Below are 13752 nucleotides of genomic sequence, written 5' to 3'. Positions count from 1 at the left end.
TAAAACTGAACAGGCTTAAGCCAAACCCAAATCTTCCGAAATATACATCCGGCAGTAAATCATCTGGGTGGAAATGCATCTAATCCATACCCAAAACACAAGCCATAATTACAACCTCAAATCGTCTGATTGGTTCCCTGGGTGTGAGCTCAGCCCACAAAAAAAAAACAAAAAAACAACACTGTCACATTCACAACACACAAACACACATTCACTCACACACCCTTTGTCACAGAGGCAGAGAGGTGAAAAGTAAGAAGCAGAGCAGAACAGGTTCTTTGAGCTGGATCAGAGACTAAAAGCCTGGAATAAACATGTTGGAATGTCTCATGTTCTCAAAACATTTTTCAGGACTGACTTTCTCCTGACTTTCCTGGGTCTAAATCAGGAATTACATAATTAAGGTAGGATAAATTAAAAATCCATAATCTATAATCATAAGAAATTGAGCCTATTTAGGAAACATTGAACAGTTCTCTCTCTCTGTTGAAACAGTTTAACAGAAGATAGATGCTTCATATACACAATAATCATGGTGTGCGTTATACTATGATAAACATTTTCATTATTACAGCCTGTCAATGCTCAATTTGCTAGGGATCAGGTCCTCCTGGTTTTCAGTTCATTCAGTATTTAACAGTATGAGGGATAACTGTATTACCCTGTACTTGAATGACTAGGCCACTAGATCTAACTGGGCACTCAACACACAACATATCTTTTCATTCAGAAAATGTGGTTTGATTTAACTGTTTTTTTTTTTTTTTTAAAGGTGAAGTTAGAGAGTTGGTGGAGGTGTGAAGTATAAATAATAATTCTAGTGAAAAACTAAACTAAATTAAATAGTAGTGTATCATATTTCCTTAGATATTTTCCAAGCATGAAATAAGAGAGCAATTTTTCTATTTTGCACACATATCATATATTTAATTGGTATTTCAGGGCCATTCCTATTTATTTATTTGTTTGTTCGTTATTTCACGTATTAAAATTTTTTTTGGATGACTTAGGCATAATTTAGGATTTGCAGTGCAGGCATCTCAGTTCAGAGATGAGATCTCAGGTTCAGATGTCAGTTCAGAGATAAGGTGAACCAAAAACACACTCTATACCAAATAGTGAACAAGTGCTAAATAGTTTATTTTCTTTGCGATATGTTGTTCAACAAAACACAAAACCTCTTTTGTTCTTTATAAAATGGCACACATTTTGCATGCCTTCAGTTGCAAATGAAAAATGCAGCGAGCATGTCAAAAATGGGCCTTTCCTGTTTTGAATAGGTTGTTAGTCAAATATATATATTTTTTAAGTTTTGCAGCCCTTGTTTTCCTTAAATTCGTTCACTTCCAAGGTAAAACCACGATTAAAAAAAAAAAAAACAGTATTCTTAGTGGCGAATGTGGTTAAAGTTTAGTTTTTTAGTTTTTTTATTTTAAGTTCATATCATCACTCAACATATGTTACACCCCAAAGCTACATTTATTAGATTTTTCATTGTTTTTTTTTAATGATTTCCTCATACGTCACATACACATGACAAATCAGTGAACGTGCCGCACATGATCATGATGCTCACATCACGTGACTGAAACCAATTCAAATCTTTGTTTGTAGAGCATTCGTATTTAAGTGACATCTTTTACAGCACTCATTGTCTCATTGTTGTTGGTACCCTCTAGTCTTTATGTTGTTTCCATGAGCTTATCGTTTATGTTTATGTTTCTAAGGTTTACATTATGTGCATTGTTCGTGTTTTTATTTTATTTTTAACTAAAACTTAATCCACTATTGCATCTGCCTTCACTCACAATACCTGAAAGAATGCTAGACCAACTGTTGAAGAACTGCTTACTATAAGAATTACATGGGAAAGGAAGTTAGGTCAAAGCCACTGCTATGCTGTGTCCATTCAAATTTATTTTCCTCTGCAAATGTTCTCACACATCACACACCTTTACCACTTATAATATCACTCTTGCTCTACAACAGACAATCTCTTACCCCTCTGACCCCCAGAGTGTCACCCCATCTCCATTTTCTACAATGGATATCCCTATGTTTGGCTCTACTTTGGACATCACTCCACCTTCCTGCTCTGCTGAGAATGGTGGTCTGTCTCTCTGTTATGTAGAAAAGCTTTAATATTCACAGAAGATGTTGCTCTTTCCTTTGGGCTTATGGAGGATGTTGCTCCCCCATCTTACTTTGCAGAGAATGGTGCTCTGCCTTCTGGCCTTGTATATGACAATGTTGCCCTTAAAGCTACTTCAGGTGTGAGCTTCAAGAAACCTGGATTAAGAGAACTTTAAACAAAGAGAGTGATTTGTAGAAAGCACAAGTGTCAAGGAACCTCACAAGGAAGACCTCTTCTGAGTATCACCAGATAGTGTTAATAAGATTCATTACTCTTTATTAGCCGTGTACTTGCTAAAGGGGCATTAGGTTTATTAATGTGACATGCTCTATATAGTTTCTTCTCTACAACATCAGAAGGATTCAACCATTTTTTATCTATACAGGCTGCTCAAGTGTTTCTTCAGTCTCTTGTAATGTCGAGACTGGACTATTGCAATTCTCTGCTGTCAGGTCTACCATCTGAATGCGATTCGTCCTCTGCAAATGATCCACAATGCAGCTGCGTGAACTGCTTTCAACCTGCCTTATTCCTCCCCCACAACCGAAACTGCTGCGCTTCTTCCACTCACTTTGAGTAGCTACACGCATCAGATTTAAAACACTGATGCTTGAATACAAAGCCATTAATTGACCAGCCTCATCTTACCTCAAAGCTCTCATCACTTCTTGCACTTCTTGCACCATCTCTCAGAGTAAGAGGTAGGTATATAAGTCTCTTTTCTGTTTTGGATTCGAGGTGGTGGAATGAGGTCTATTTTCCCTAGAGGTACAAATAGCTGAGTCACTGGCTATCTTCAAACGATGGGTGAAGATCGACCTCTTCATAAAACACTTGAACTAGCACTTGAACTTATTTCCCTGTCTGTTTTATGGCTTTATGCAGAAAAAAAAGCTGCTATAATTTCTCTCAACAGAGTTTTGGCTGATGGTATTCTAATTTTGTAACTGTGAACCAGTGTTGACTTATTCATTGACAGAAAGTTCAAAGCACCTACATCGGTTTGGCTAAAGGCATCTGCTAAATGTCGTAAATGTTATCCAAACCAAAATATCTTAAATCTATTGAAAGTGGTAAATATAAAATTGAACCTGATCAGTTGGTGAAAACTGTGTGCAGTTAAATAAATATCCAAATACTTATAATCTTTCATAATATAAATATTGAGCATCTTCTGACATAGAGTGGACAATGTAATATTATTGAACAAACCATTTTTGGTGCTTCGCTTGGACAGATGATTCAAAAGTCCTAAGAACATTTTCAACTCTTGCATATACAACAATTAAAGTTGCAGACAAAAGCATGTACTTTCTTTCCATGTAAAATGTTTTTATTTTTTATAAAAGAAAGTAAATGCTTTCTATTTGTATTTTTTTTACTTATCTACAGTACACTATAGTCTATGCAGATTTCTGCTTGTAATAACATTAATAATCCTAATAATAATAATAAGTATAATCATTATAATTAATATTTTGTCAATATCGTGTGGTGCCTTAGTTAACAATGGTTTGAGGAGGCAGCGATAATTAAGCAAATAACAAATAACATTCTTGTAACGGTAAAGGTGCCTTTCACATGTACTTAATAGCACAAAACAAAATTCGCATATGCCAGCGATGTTAGAAAGCCGAAAGCAGAGCACAGGATCAGTGATGATACACATCGCCCCTGGAACATAGAGGGTAAGGGGCCCGTCCCTAGTCATACACAATAAAATTTACCCATGAGATTTACCCATAAAGTTTACATACACACATATATCATATACAACTCTTACCTACTAGTTAAAAATTAGTGCACCTTTGGTTTGTCTTTAACCAGTTTTTTAGCCTGGAAGTAAACACATTAAAGTCCAGTATAGTCTTAATGTCAGATGGTTATAAGTTCCAGAGTTTGGAGCTCTTCACAGAGAAGGTAGTTTGACCAAAACTGGTCCTACAGTATGGGATTTTACAGTCATGATTTGTAAAACTCCTAGTGACTCAAATGCAGCTCTGTCTCTCAATAAATGAACTTAATGGCTCAGGTACTAAATGATTAATGCACTTGTAAATTAATTTAAGAAAGCAAAAATTGCTAAAACTCTCAAAATTCATTAAATTATATTTCTTAAAAATGGTACAGTGATGGTGTCGAATTGGTTTTTTGTCCATAATTTTTATTGCTCTGTTGTATACAGAACGTATAAATTTGGTTGCAGTAGGAGTGGCTTGAGCCCATGCTGTCATGCAGTACGATATATGAGAAAAGATCATAGCATGCATGTACAGCAGGGCTGCCTGGTGCGGTATAAAACTTCTAATTAATTTAAAACAATTGAGATTACTTTGTATTGTTTTTAAAATGTTCTTTATGTGCTTATCAAATTTCAGTTGAGGATCTAAAACCAATCCTAGATATTTGAATTCTGTAACTGGATTAATTTCTGTATTTTGTATATTAATATTAAATCTTCCTTTTAAATCGAGTTTTTTATTGGAAAAGCACATAGAAACTGTTTTTGTGAGATTTAAAACTAGTTGATTTTGGATGAGCCATTGTTGGATGTCAAACATACTAGTAGACAATACAGCTGCAGCCTGCTCAGGTGACTTAGCGGGTGCATAAATAACTGCATCATCCGCATAAAGCTGACATCTGGCATCAGAGCAGTGCAGGGGCAAGTCATTTATAAAAAGACTAAACAGCATGGGGCCAAGTATAGTACCCTGCGGAATGCCCATTTTTATGTTTGAGAGTGTGGATATGTACTCACTGTACACACTGTACTCTAGACTGGAGGTAAGATGTAAACCACAACACTGCCTCATTTGAAAAATTTAAATTTAACATTTTAGATAAAAGCAAACTATGATTGACCATATCAAATGCCTTTTTAAGGTCAATAAATACAGCCCCCACCACATTACCCTTGTCCAGGGACTTTTTTACTTTTTCTATTAAACAGCAGTTTGCTATTTCTGTTGAATAACCTGATCTAAACCCAAACTGGTGAGGATGGAGTAGCTGTCTGGCTTCTAAATGGTCACTCAGTTGCACTACTACAACTTTTTCAATAATTTTAGATAAGACTGGTAAAATCGATATAGGGCGATAGTTACTCATTGAGTCTTGGCTACCACTTTTGAACACAGGAATAATTATACCTTGTTTCCATGCACTGGAAAATGTACTGTTTCTGATAGAAAGATTAACAAGGTGGGTCAATGGTTTGACAAGGACATCCTTATACTTTTTAAGAAAACAACTGTTTATCCTAAAAATGTCTTCAGACTTAGAATTTGGAAGTTTATTAATTATTTCTGCAACTTTTATATCCGACACCTCTTTAATATAAAAGGAATCTGTTGAGGTTGCTCTCAATGGATAATTGAGATGATTGACAAGCTGGAATTCTTTTGTTAGTTCTTCAACAGATTGTAAAAAATATGAATTAAATTCGTCAGCCATAGTGGCACAATCGGTTATACAATTTCCATTAATGTTAAGTTCTGTAATCTTTTTATGTTTATTTGATTTATTAGTCAGATTATTTAAATGCCTCCAAAGTGAATTATTGTTGCCTTTAGCACTATCAATTAAATGAGTGTAATATGCCACTTTTGCTTTTCGCAGCTCAGATACAACCTTGTTCCTAAAACTTCTGTAAGTCAGGAGATCGGTATTAATTTTAGATCTTAAAGATGTTTTCAGAGCAAAATCTCGTTTTTTCATAAGGTTACGTATTTTATTATTTATCCAGGGCACAGTGAAATCTTTTTGTTTAGGTTTTATGTGCTTTGTAAATTTTTTCCATTAGATTTGTAATAGATGTGGTCATAAAATTACAACACTCCTTTACATCATCTAGTGTCATAATTAGTTCCAAGTTTATATTTTTAAGCTCTCTTTCAAATTGCATAATTCTACTTTTAGGAATAATAAACTGTATTTGTTCATGAACAGGTTTACCAAAGTACTGCAGGCGCTTCTTCGTCAGTTTCCTAACAGTCAAAGTCATGTTGTGGTCCGAGAGTCCAGTAATCAAATTATAAATCTTCATTATTCGTTCAGGTCTATTTGTAAATGCTAAATCAATGAGGGTCTTGGTGTGCCTTGTTATTCTTGTGGGTCCTACAATTATTTGTCGATAGTTGTATTTTGTCATAAGTGCTTTAAGTTTATGTTTACAGTTTTTATCAGACCAGTTAATATTATAGTCACCATACCATACTGTCTCTCTATAAAAGTCCAGTTGTTTAACTATACCATTTAATTCATCATAAAACTTAACATTATGAGAAGGTGGATTATAGAGGACAGAGATATTAAAATTCATAGTAGGCGAAAGGATTACATTTAGGATTACATTTAGTTAGAATTCGACTCAGTCATTCAACGAATAACCAGAAGGTCCTGTATTTCTTGTGCCACTATTTAACAAACAGAGGTGCATGTCAGCAGAACAGGTTCTTTATGCTTAAGTTTATGCACGGAAAAATCCCCCAAAAGCCGAAACTGGGCTTGGTCAATGCATTCAAATTATAAAACAATCTTACTAGCTTATATGAATATGTAGCTTCACATTTCTGTTTTGCAAGAGTTTTTATCCTGAGCCATGTTTGGGAGGTTGTTGCAATTGCTATTATATTTATAAAGTAGCCTATTACTGAACATGTTTGCTGTGTTAACTTATTGCCTTATAACAATTTAAATCTATCCTTTTTGGCAGTGCGGCTCTTGTCTTGTGAACTCCAGTAGTTTAATAAGAATCACTGGATGATCATAGGATTATAGCTGTAACATCGTTGCAGTTGGGTCCCACATGCTCAGTGGAATCTGACCAAATCAGATTACCACATTTGAGGAATTAAGAACTATTCTCTAGAATACTGTACACTCCCAGAAAAAATAGGTACTAAATGGTACCTTTCCTGTCACTCTAATGTAATCATCAGTGGGGCATCTTGTGTATTTTTAGTGCAGAGATGCCCAAACTTACCTATAAAGGGCAAAAAAGTCGAATTTGTTTGCCTTAGGCCGAAAGTAAACATTGCAATGGTTCCCCTCATTTATGATATTATAATATTTAGAAATATATTCATTAATTAACAAATAAAGAAACAAATACCATTACTCTGTAACCCGTAACCTCTGTAAAGTTTTCTAGTTCAGTGAAACTATCATTAACACGAAAAAAAAAACCCAATCACTTATTTGTAGTAGAATAGAGTTCAAATGTTATAAATGTGTCAATAGAATTTTTTTCTTTTTTTTCTCCCCTCTTCTCATGTCTGGCATGGTGGGCCAAATCAAAAGTTCACCACAGACCAACACTGGCCCACAGGCCCTAGTTTGGGCATCTCTGCCGTTGGGTTAACTATTACCTATAAATCCTTCATTGTATCAATTGTACCAATAAAATTTTTATTTAAAATTTTATTCTAAACACCAGATTTCTCAATAAGGTCCAGTTGTGTAGATTAAATCATTTTACGATTCTCAATATACAGTGTGCATGATGATTAAAAGACACATTAAAAGAACAGAAATGACAAAGAATATGTAACGGTCCACACTGTAAACCCATTGTGTTGTCTGGATTTACTCACTCCACACACTCCTTTGATGTACTGTAAATGTTAACACAGTTAAAGGTTTCAGTTTCGGCACTATGAACTAATCTTGGGATTAACCGTGAAAGCCATTCATCCTCAGGTGTCTGCAATATCTGCAACATGACAAACACATTCTTGCCATTTTTATCTGCAACAGTGTACAGAGGCTTTTAAAAAATACTGTTATAAAGTGCTGAATCGGGACTCCATCTAGGAAACATCTCCCTACAAAAAAGTTTTCCATATTAATTACAGAAAAATCTATTTTTGTGTCATGCCTGCTGTAGAAGTCTCTGTGAATGAGATGCTTTTTGACCAATCAGAATCAGAATAATTATCAGAATAGTAATCTACCAGTTTAATATTTTACATTGTGATAAAGGTTTAAACAGTTATCATGATAACAAAGCATGATATATATATATATATATATATATATATATATATATATATATATATATATATATATATATATATATATATACTGTATATATACAGTGGGTACGGAAAGTATTCAGACCCCCTTAAATTTTTTACTCTTTGTTATATTGCAGCCATTTGCTAAAATCATTTAGGTTCATTCTTCTTCCTCATGAATGTACACATAGCACCCCATACTGACAGAAAAACACAGAATTGTTGACATTGTTGCAGATTTATTAAAAAAGAAAAACTGAAATATCACATGGTCCTAAGTATTCAGACCCTTTGCTCAGTATTTAGTAGAAGCCCCCTTTTGATCTAATACAGCCAGGAGTCTTTTTGGGAAAGATGCAACAAGTCTTTCACACCTGGATTTGGGGATCCTCTGCCATTCCTCCTTGCAGGTCCTCTCCAGTTCTGTCAGGTTGGATGGTAAACGTTGGTGGACAGCCATTTTTAGGTCCCTCCAGAGATGCTCAATTGGGTTTAAGTCAGAGCTCTGGCTGGGCCATTCAAGAACAGTCACGGAGTTGTTGTGGAGCCACTCCTTCATTATTTTAGCTGTGTGCTTAGGGTCATTGTCTTGTTGGAAGGTAAACCTTCGGCCCAGTCTGAGGTCCAGAGCACTCTGGAGAAGGTTTTTGTCCAGGATATCCCTGTACTTGGCCGCATTCATCTTTCCCTCGATTGCAACCAGTCGTCCTGTCCCTGCAGCTGAAAAACACCCCCACAGCATGATGCTGCCACCACCATGCTTCACTGTTGGGACTGTATTTGACAGGTGATGAGCAGTGCCTGGTTTTCTCCACACATACCGCTTAGAATTAAGGCCAAAAAGTTTTATTTTGGTCTCATCAGACCAGAGAATCTTATTTCTCACCATCTTGGAGTCCTTCAGGTGTTTTTTAGCAAACTCCATGCAGGCTTTCATGTGTCTTACACTGAGGAGAGGCTTCCGTCAGGCCACTCTGCCATAAAGCCCCGACTGGTGGAGGGCTGCAGTGATGGTTGACTTTCTACAACTTTCTCCCATCTCCTGACTGCATCTCTGGAGCTTAGCCACAGTGATCTTTGGGTTCTTCTTTACCTCTCTCACCAAGGCTCTTCTCCCCCGATAGCTCAGTTTGGCCGAATGGCCAGCTCTAGGAAGGGTTCTGGTCGTCCCAAACGTCTTTCATTTGAGGATTATGGAGGCCACTGTGCTCTTAGGAACCTTAAGTGCAGCAGAAATCTTTTGTAACCTTGGCCAGATCTGTGCCTTGCCACAATTCTGTCTCTGAGCTCTTCAGGCAGTTCCTTTGACCTTAATGATTCTCATTTGCTCTGACATGCATTGTGATCTGGAAGGTCTTATATAGACAGGTGTGTGGCTTTCCTAATCAAGTCCAATCAGTATAATCAAACACAGCTGGACTCAAATGAAGGTGTAAAACCATCTCAAGGATGATCAGAAGAAATGGAAAGCACCTGAGTTAAATATATGAGTGTCACAGCAAAGGGTCTGAATACTTAGGACCATGTGATATTTTAGTTTTTCTTTTTTAATAAATCTGCAACAATGTCAACAATTCTGTGTTTTTCTGTCAGTATGGGGTGCTGTGTGTACATTCATGAGGAAGAAGAATGAACCTAAATGATTTTAGCAAATGGCTGCAATATAACAAAGAGTGAAAAATTTAAGGGGGTCTGAATACTTTCCGTACCCACTGTATATGCTTCTAGCACATGGAGGAAAACACAAAGCTATCTTTTTTCCAGATAGCCTAACCTTTGCTTCTGCATCAACAGGTTTTTGAGAGTCAAATCTGGAGGGCGTGTAGAAATGACCAGGTCAGGTGCACACAAGCTTATGTTGGGGTTCCTGTTCACCTGCATCACAATGATGTTCTACTGTTTTTCGGCACCGTCTTTCCAAGCCAACACGCCAAGGTTTGTTCTTCATGTTCTTGACAAAACAAAAGAGAGATGCAGGTGGAAAATAATAGTAGATTTGAAATTTACTTGCAGAATAAAATTACAAATGTGTGATAAAATAACTTAACTGCTCTTTGAAATGAAGTGACTGCCACATTGACTTGCTTTATATATATTTTCTTAGTGAAGCATTTTTATTCTTAGGATATGCAATCAAACTCCTAGTCTTAAGTCATTTCCTCATAATAGTTCTTATTTGAATAGCAAGTAGATCTAGTAATCTGTAACTGCAATTATCTCACAGATTCCCAGGGCCAGCTCCGTGTGCAAATAAAAGCCTAAAATGGCAAATGAAGAAGGACAGTTTCTCTACAACTAAAGAGGAACATTGCGTGCCAAAAGTGAACCTGATGTTCTTGAAGACCCACAAATCAGCAAGCAGCACTATTCTCAATATTCTTCTCCGTTATGGAGAGAAGAACGGGGTGAAATTTGCTCTTCCTAGTGGTCGTAATGATTTCTCTTATCCATCAACATTTACACGAATGCAAGTGAAGGATTACAGACCAGGTGAATGCTTCAATATCATCTGCAACCACATGCGTTTTAATGCTCCTGAGGTTGAAGCGCTTTTACCAGACGATGCATTCTTCTTCACCATACTCAGAGACCCGGCTCTGGTCTTCGAGTCCTCATTCCATTACTTCAAAAGTGTTGTGCCCTTGACATGGAGGATCCATGGTGAGAATAAACTAAGAGATTTTCTGAATAATCCACAAATCCATTTTGACTCAGAAGGATTCAACTCCTTTTATCTAAAGAACCTTAATTTTTTCGACCTTGGTTTTGACAACACGTTGGAACCAAAGGATCCAATAGTGGACAGCGCCATTCGTGATATTGGAGAGCGCTTCCAGCTCGTCCTGATTGCTGAGCATTTCGAGGAGTCACTCATTCTGCTCAAGGATGCTCTCTGCTGGCAGATGGATGACTTGCTGTTCTTCAATATGAACACACGCAGGCTTACAAGTGTGTCCCAACTCACACCCGAGCTGAGGGCCAAGGCTCGTGAGTGGAATGGGATTGACTGGAAGCTCTACCGTTACTTCAATGCCACTCTCTGGGCCAAAGTCGACGCCTACGGAAGGAAGCGCATGGAGAAGGAGGTAAAAGAGTTGCGCCAGAGGAACAGTGAGATGGCAGCGATTTGTATTAGCGGTGGGATGGCTGTGGAGGCTCAGGACATAAGGGACCAAAGCATGCGGCCCTGGCAGCCTGTTGGAGAGAGCTCTATTTTGGGATACAACATGAGGAGCAACATTGCACAGCAATACAGGGAGCTCTGCCGAAAGATGCTAACGCCCGAAATTCAGTACCTAACAGACCTAGGAGTAAATCTGTGGATAACCAGACTGTGGGGCTGGATCAAAACTATTTTCTCATTATGATTATTGAAATAGTGCCATTCTGTCTATCCTCATGACTATCCTCATGACTAAAGAATGGAACAATTGTATTTTATTAAAAAAAAAAATATATATATATTTTTTTACAAATTATTTAACATATTTCATGACATGATGGTGACAAAGAAACAGCAGCCTTTGCAGTAAATTAACATGCTTAATACTTATTGTGTGTGCAATAATATGTAAAATGTTTAAATAGATATTTAACTATGAAATGTACTATAATCCTTCATGATATTTTTGTGAAAATAATCCCGGGTGCAATTCCATAACATTTTCTTTTCCCCTCTCTGACTGCTGATGACTTTCACACATTCTCTGATGATCTAATTTGCCAAAAGCTGTCGTTCCCCCTCTATTCTTCTTCCTATTCGTACATGGCACAATCTGTTTCCACAATCTGTTTCCCCCTCCTATTTGACTAACATGGTTTTCTCCCCTTTCTACAGAAGCTTCTCTTTTCCAACAATGCTACTACCTGCTAGTAGATCTTTCCACAGCTGAATCTTTCACGGCCTCTTCTTCTTCATCACTAACATTGTAAACATCTGGCCAGGTCTTGACTGGCTTTAAATAAACTTTCTTCCGGCTTCTCCCGTTAGGGGTCGCCACAGCGGATCATCCGCATGTTTGATTTGGCACATGTTTTTACGATGGCTGCCCTTCCTAATGCAACCCTCCCCATTTATCCGGGCTTGGGACTGGCACTAAGAGTGGCTGGGGTTGGTTCCCTGACCGGGATCGAACCCGGGCCGCAGCGGTGAGAGCGCCGCATCCTAATCACTAGACCACCAGGGGACCCTCTTGACTGGCTTTAAATACAGCGCATTCATTCTTACATTGATTCTGAAAAAGCATATGCTATGCTGAAAGACTGATGCAATCGCTCCTCAGTGGATTATCTTCTCCAAGATCCTAAGCAGGCTGGCCTTAAAGTGGGTGCACACCACTGAAAAGCATCACGCCAGTGGGTCAGCCAATCTGTCATCAATCCTTACCTGAACTGAACTCGCAGCCGCCTTCACCATTGGCAGATACATGCTTTGGAATCAATTATAAAGGATGACAGTGGCAGTGAGACAGTCATATCAAATGTTATGGAAACGATACTTATCTGCTCCACGCAGACTGGTTTTCTACAGCACTTGATGCTCTGACCTCTTCTATTCGTGGTCTATAACCGTTCCAGTGGTGTAGTCATTTCCTCATATGGTTTTCATATTGCTGTTATACTAATGATGCTTAACTCATTCTTTCCTTTTCCAAGTAGGATGTTGTTTAGCTTGCCTAAAGATTTTGATTCAGCACTGCTCAGGTCACACTATCGGACAATGCAACCAAACTTGGGGCTACTGTTTGGCCAAGTATTCTTGAACACAGTGGTGAGCCGTCAGGGCCAGCAAGGCCTGCTCTGCTGGCCTAAACACTATTAGAAGCAATAACCTACATTTACAACCTAAATTCTAATATTTGTTCCATAAATTTGTATTCGTTTATTCCCAGCAGTTTATTCTCTTCATTTTGTAGAGTTTCTCTTGGCTGCACTGCTTCCAGTATGTGGATGTTAGATTTTTTTTTGTCCAATTAGATTTCAGCCTTTATGTGCTGCCATGTCAATCTAATCTGCCCAGTGCCTTAAAAGTCAGTACTGCTGGCTTTTTTACCTTAGAGAATATTAGCAATGGGTCTGTTTCATTAACCAATCAGATTTCAAATTTGCCTCATGGGGCCAGCTAGCTGGCCCAGAATAGCGTCAGCATTTTTCCGTCCTCTGATTAGTTGTTCAGAGGAAAACTGTTACAGAAAGGTTTGACTGGCAAAACACACGTCTGTGGCGCTCTGCACACATTAATAAATCAGATTTAGAATTGATTTGCACTTTTGGTGACTAGGTTGTATTTTATTTACATTTTTTAGGTTTTTGTTATGTTATTAGACAAATATAGATTCTGAACTGCTCCAGATGATGTTGGTGGCACAGTTGCGGTTGTAGTGTAGAGGTTTGGAGCTTGTTTTAGTAAAATTATATTCACCTTCCATATGTGAGATGTCGCTCTCTCTCTCTGTAATGCCACGTGTTGTTATATTGCGTTTTTGTATAGTATAATGGTTTCTACAATTGCGACCTGATAGTGGTGGTATTGAGAGGTGGATTAGGTCGGGTAAGTCCCCACTGAAGGCCCAGGTACCAAATGCATGGCCCGCCACT

At 37.7% G+C, this 13752-nt stretch overlaps 1 protein-coding gene across 1 annotated transcript; it reads left to right on the top strand.

Annotated features, from left to right (window-relative positions):
* Window positions 1-240: 240 nt before the first annotated feature.
* Window positions 241-11758, top strand: gal3st1b (galactose-3-O-sulfotransferase 1b). The gene is made up of 4 exons (XM_083569432.1): window positions 241-285; window positions 329-404; window positions 9949-10089; window positions 10379-11758. The coding sequence occupies exons 3-4, from the start codon at window positions 9983-9985 to the stop codon at window positions 11520-11522; spliced, it is 1251 nt and encodes a 416-aa protein (XP_083425558.1). The 5' UTR covers window positions 241-285; window positions 329-404; window positions 9949-9982; the 3' UTR covers window positions 11523-11758.
* The last annotated feature ends 1994 nt before the right edge of the window (window positions 11759-13752 follow it).

Source organism: Silurus aristotelis (genome assembly GCF_946808225.1).
Source record: "Silurus aristotelis genome assembly, chromosome: 18".
NCBI classification, from domain to species: Eukaryota; Metazoa; Chordata; class Actinopteri; order Siluriformes; family Siluridae; genus Silurus; species Silurus aristotelis.
This window is presented reverse-complemented; position numbering and strand designations above follow the sequence as displayed.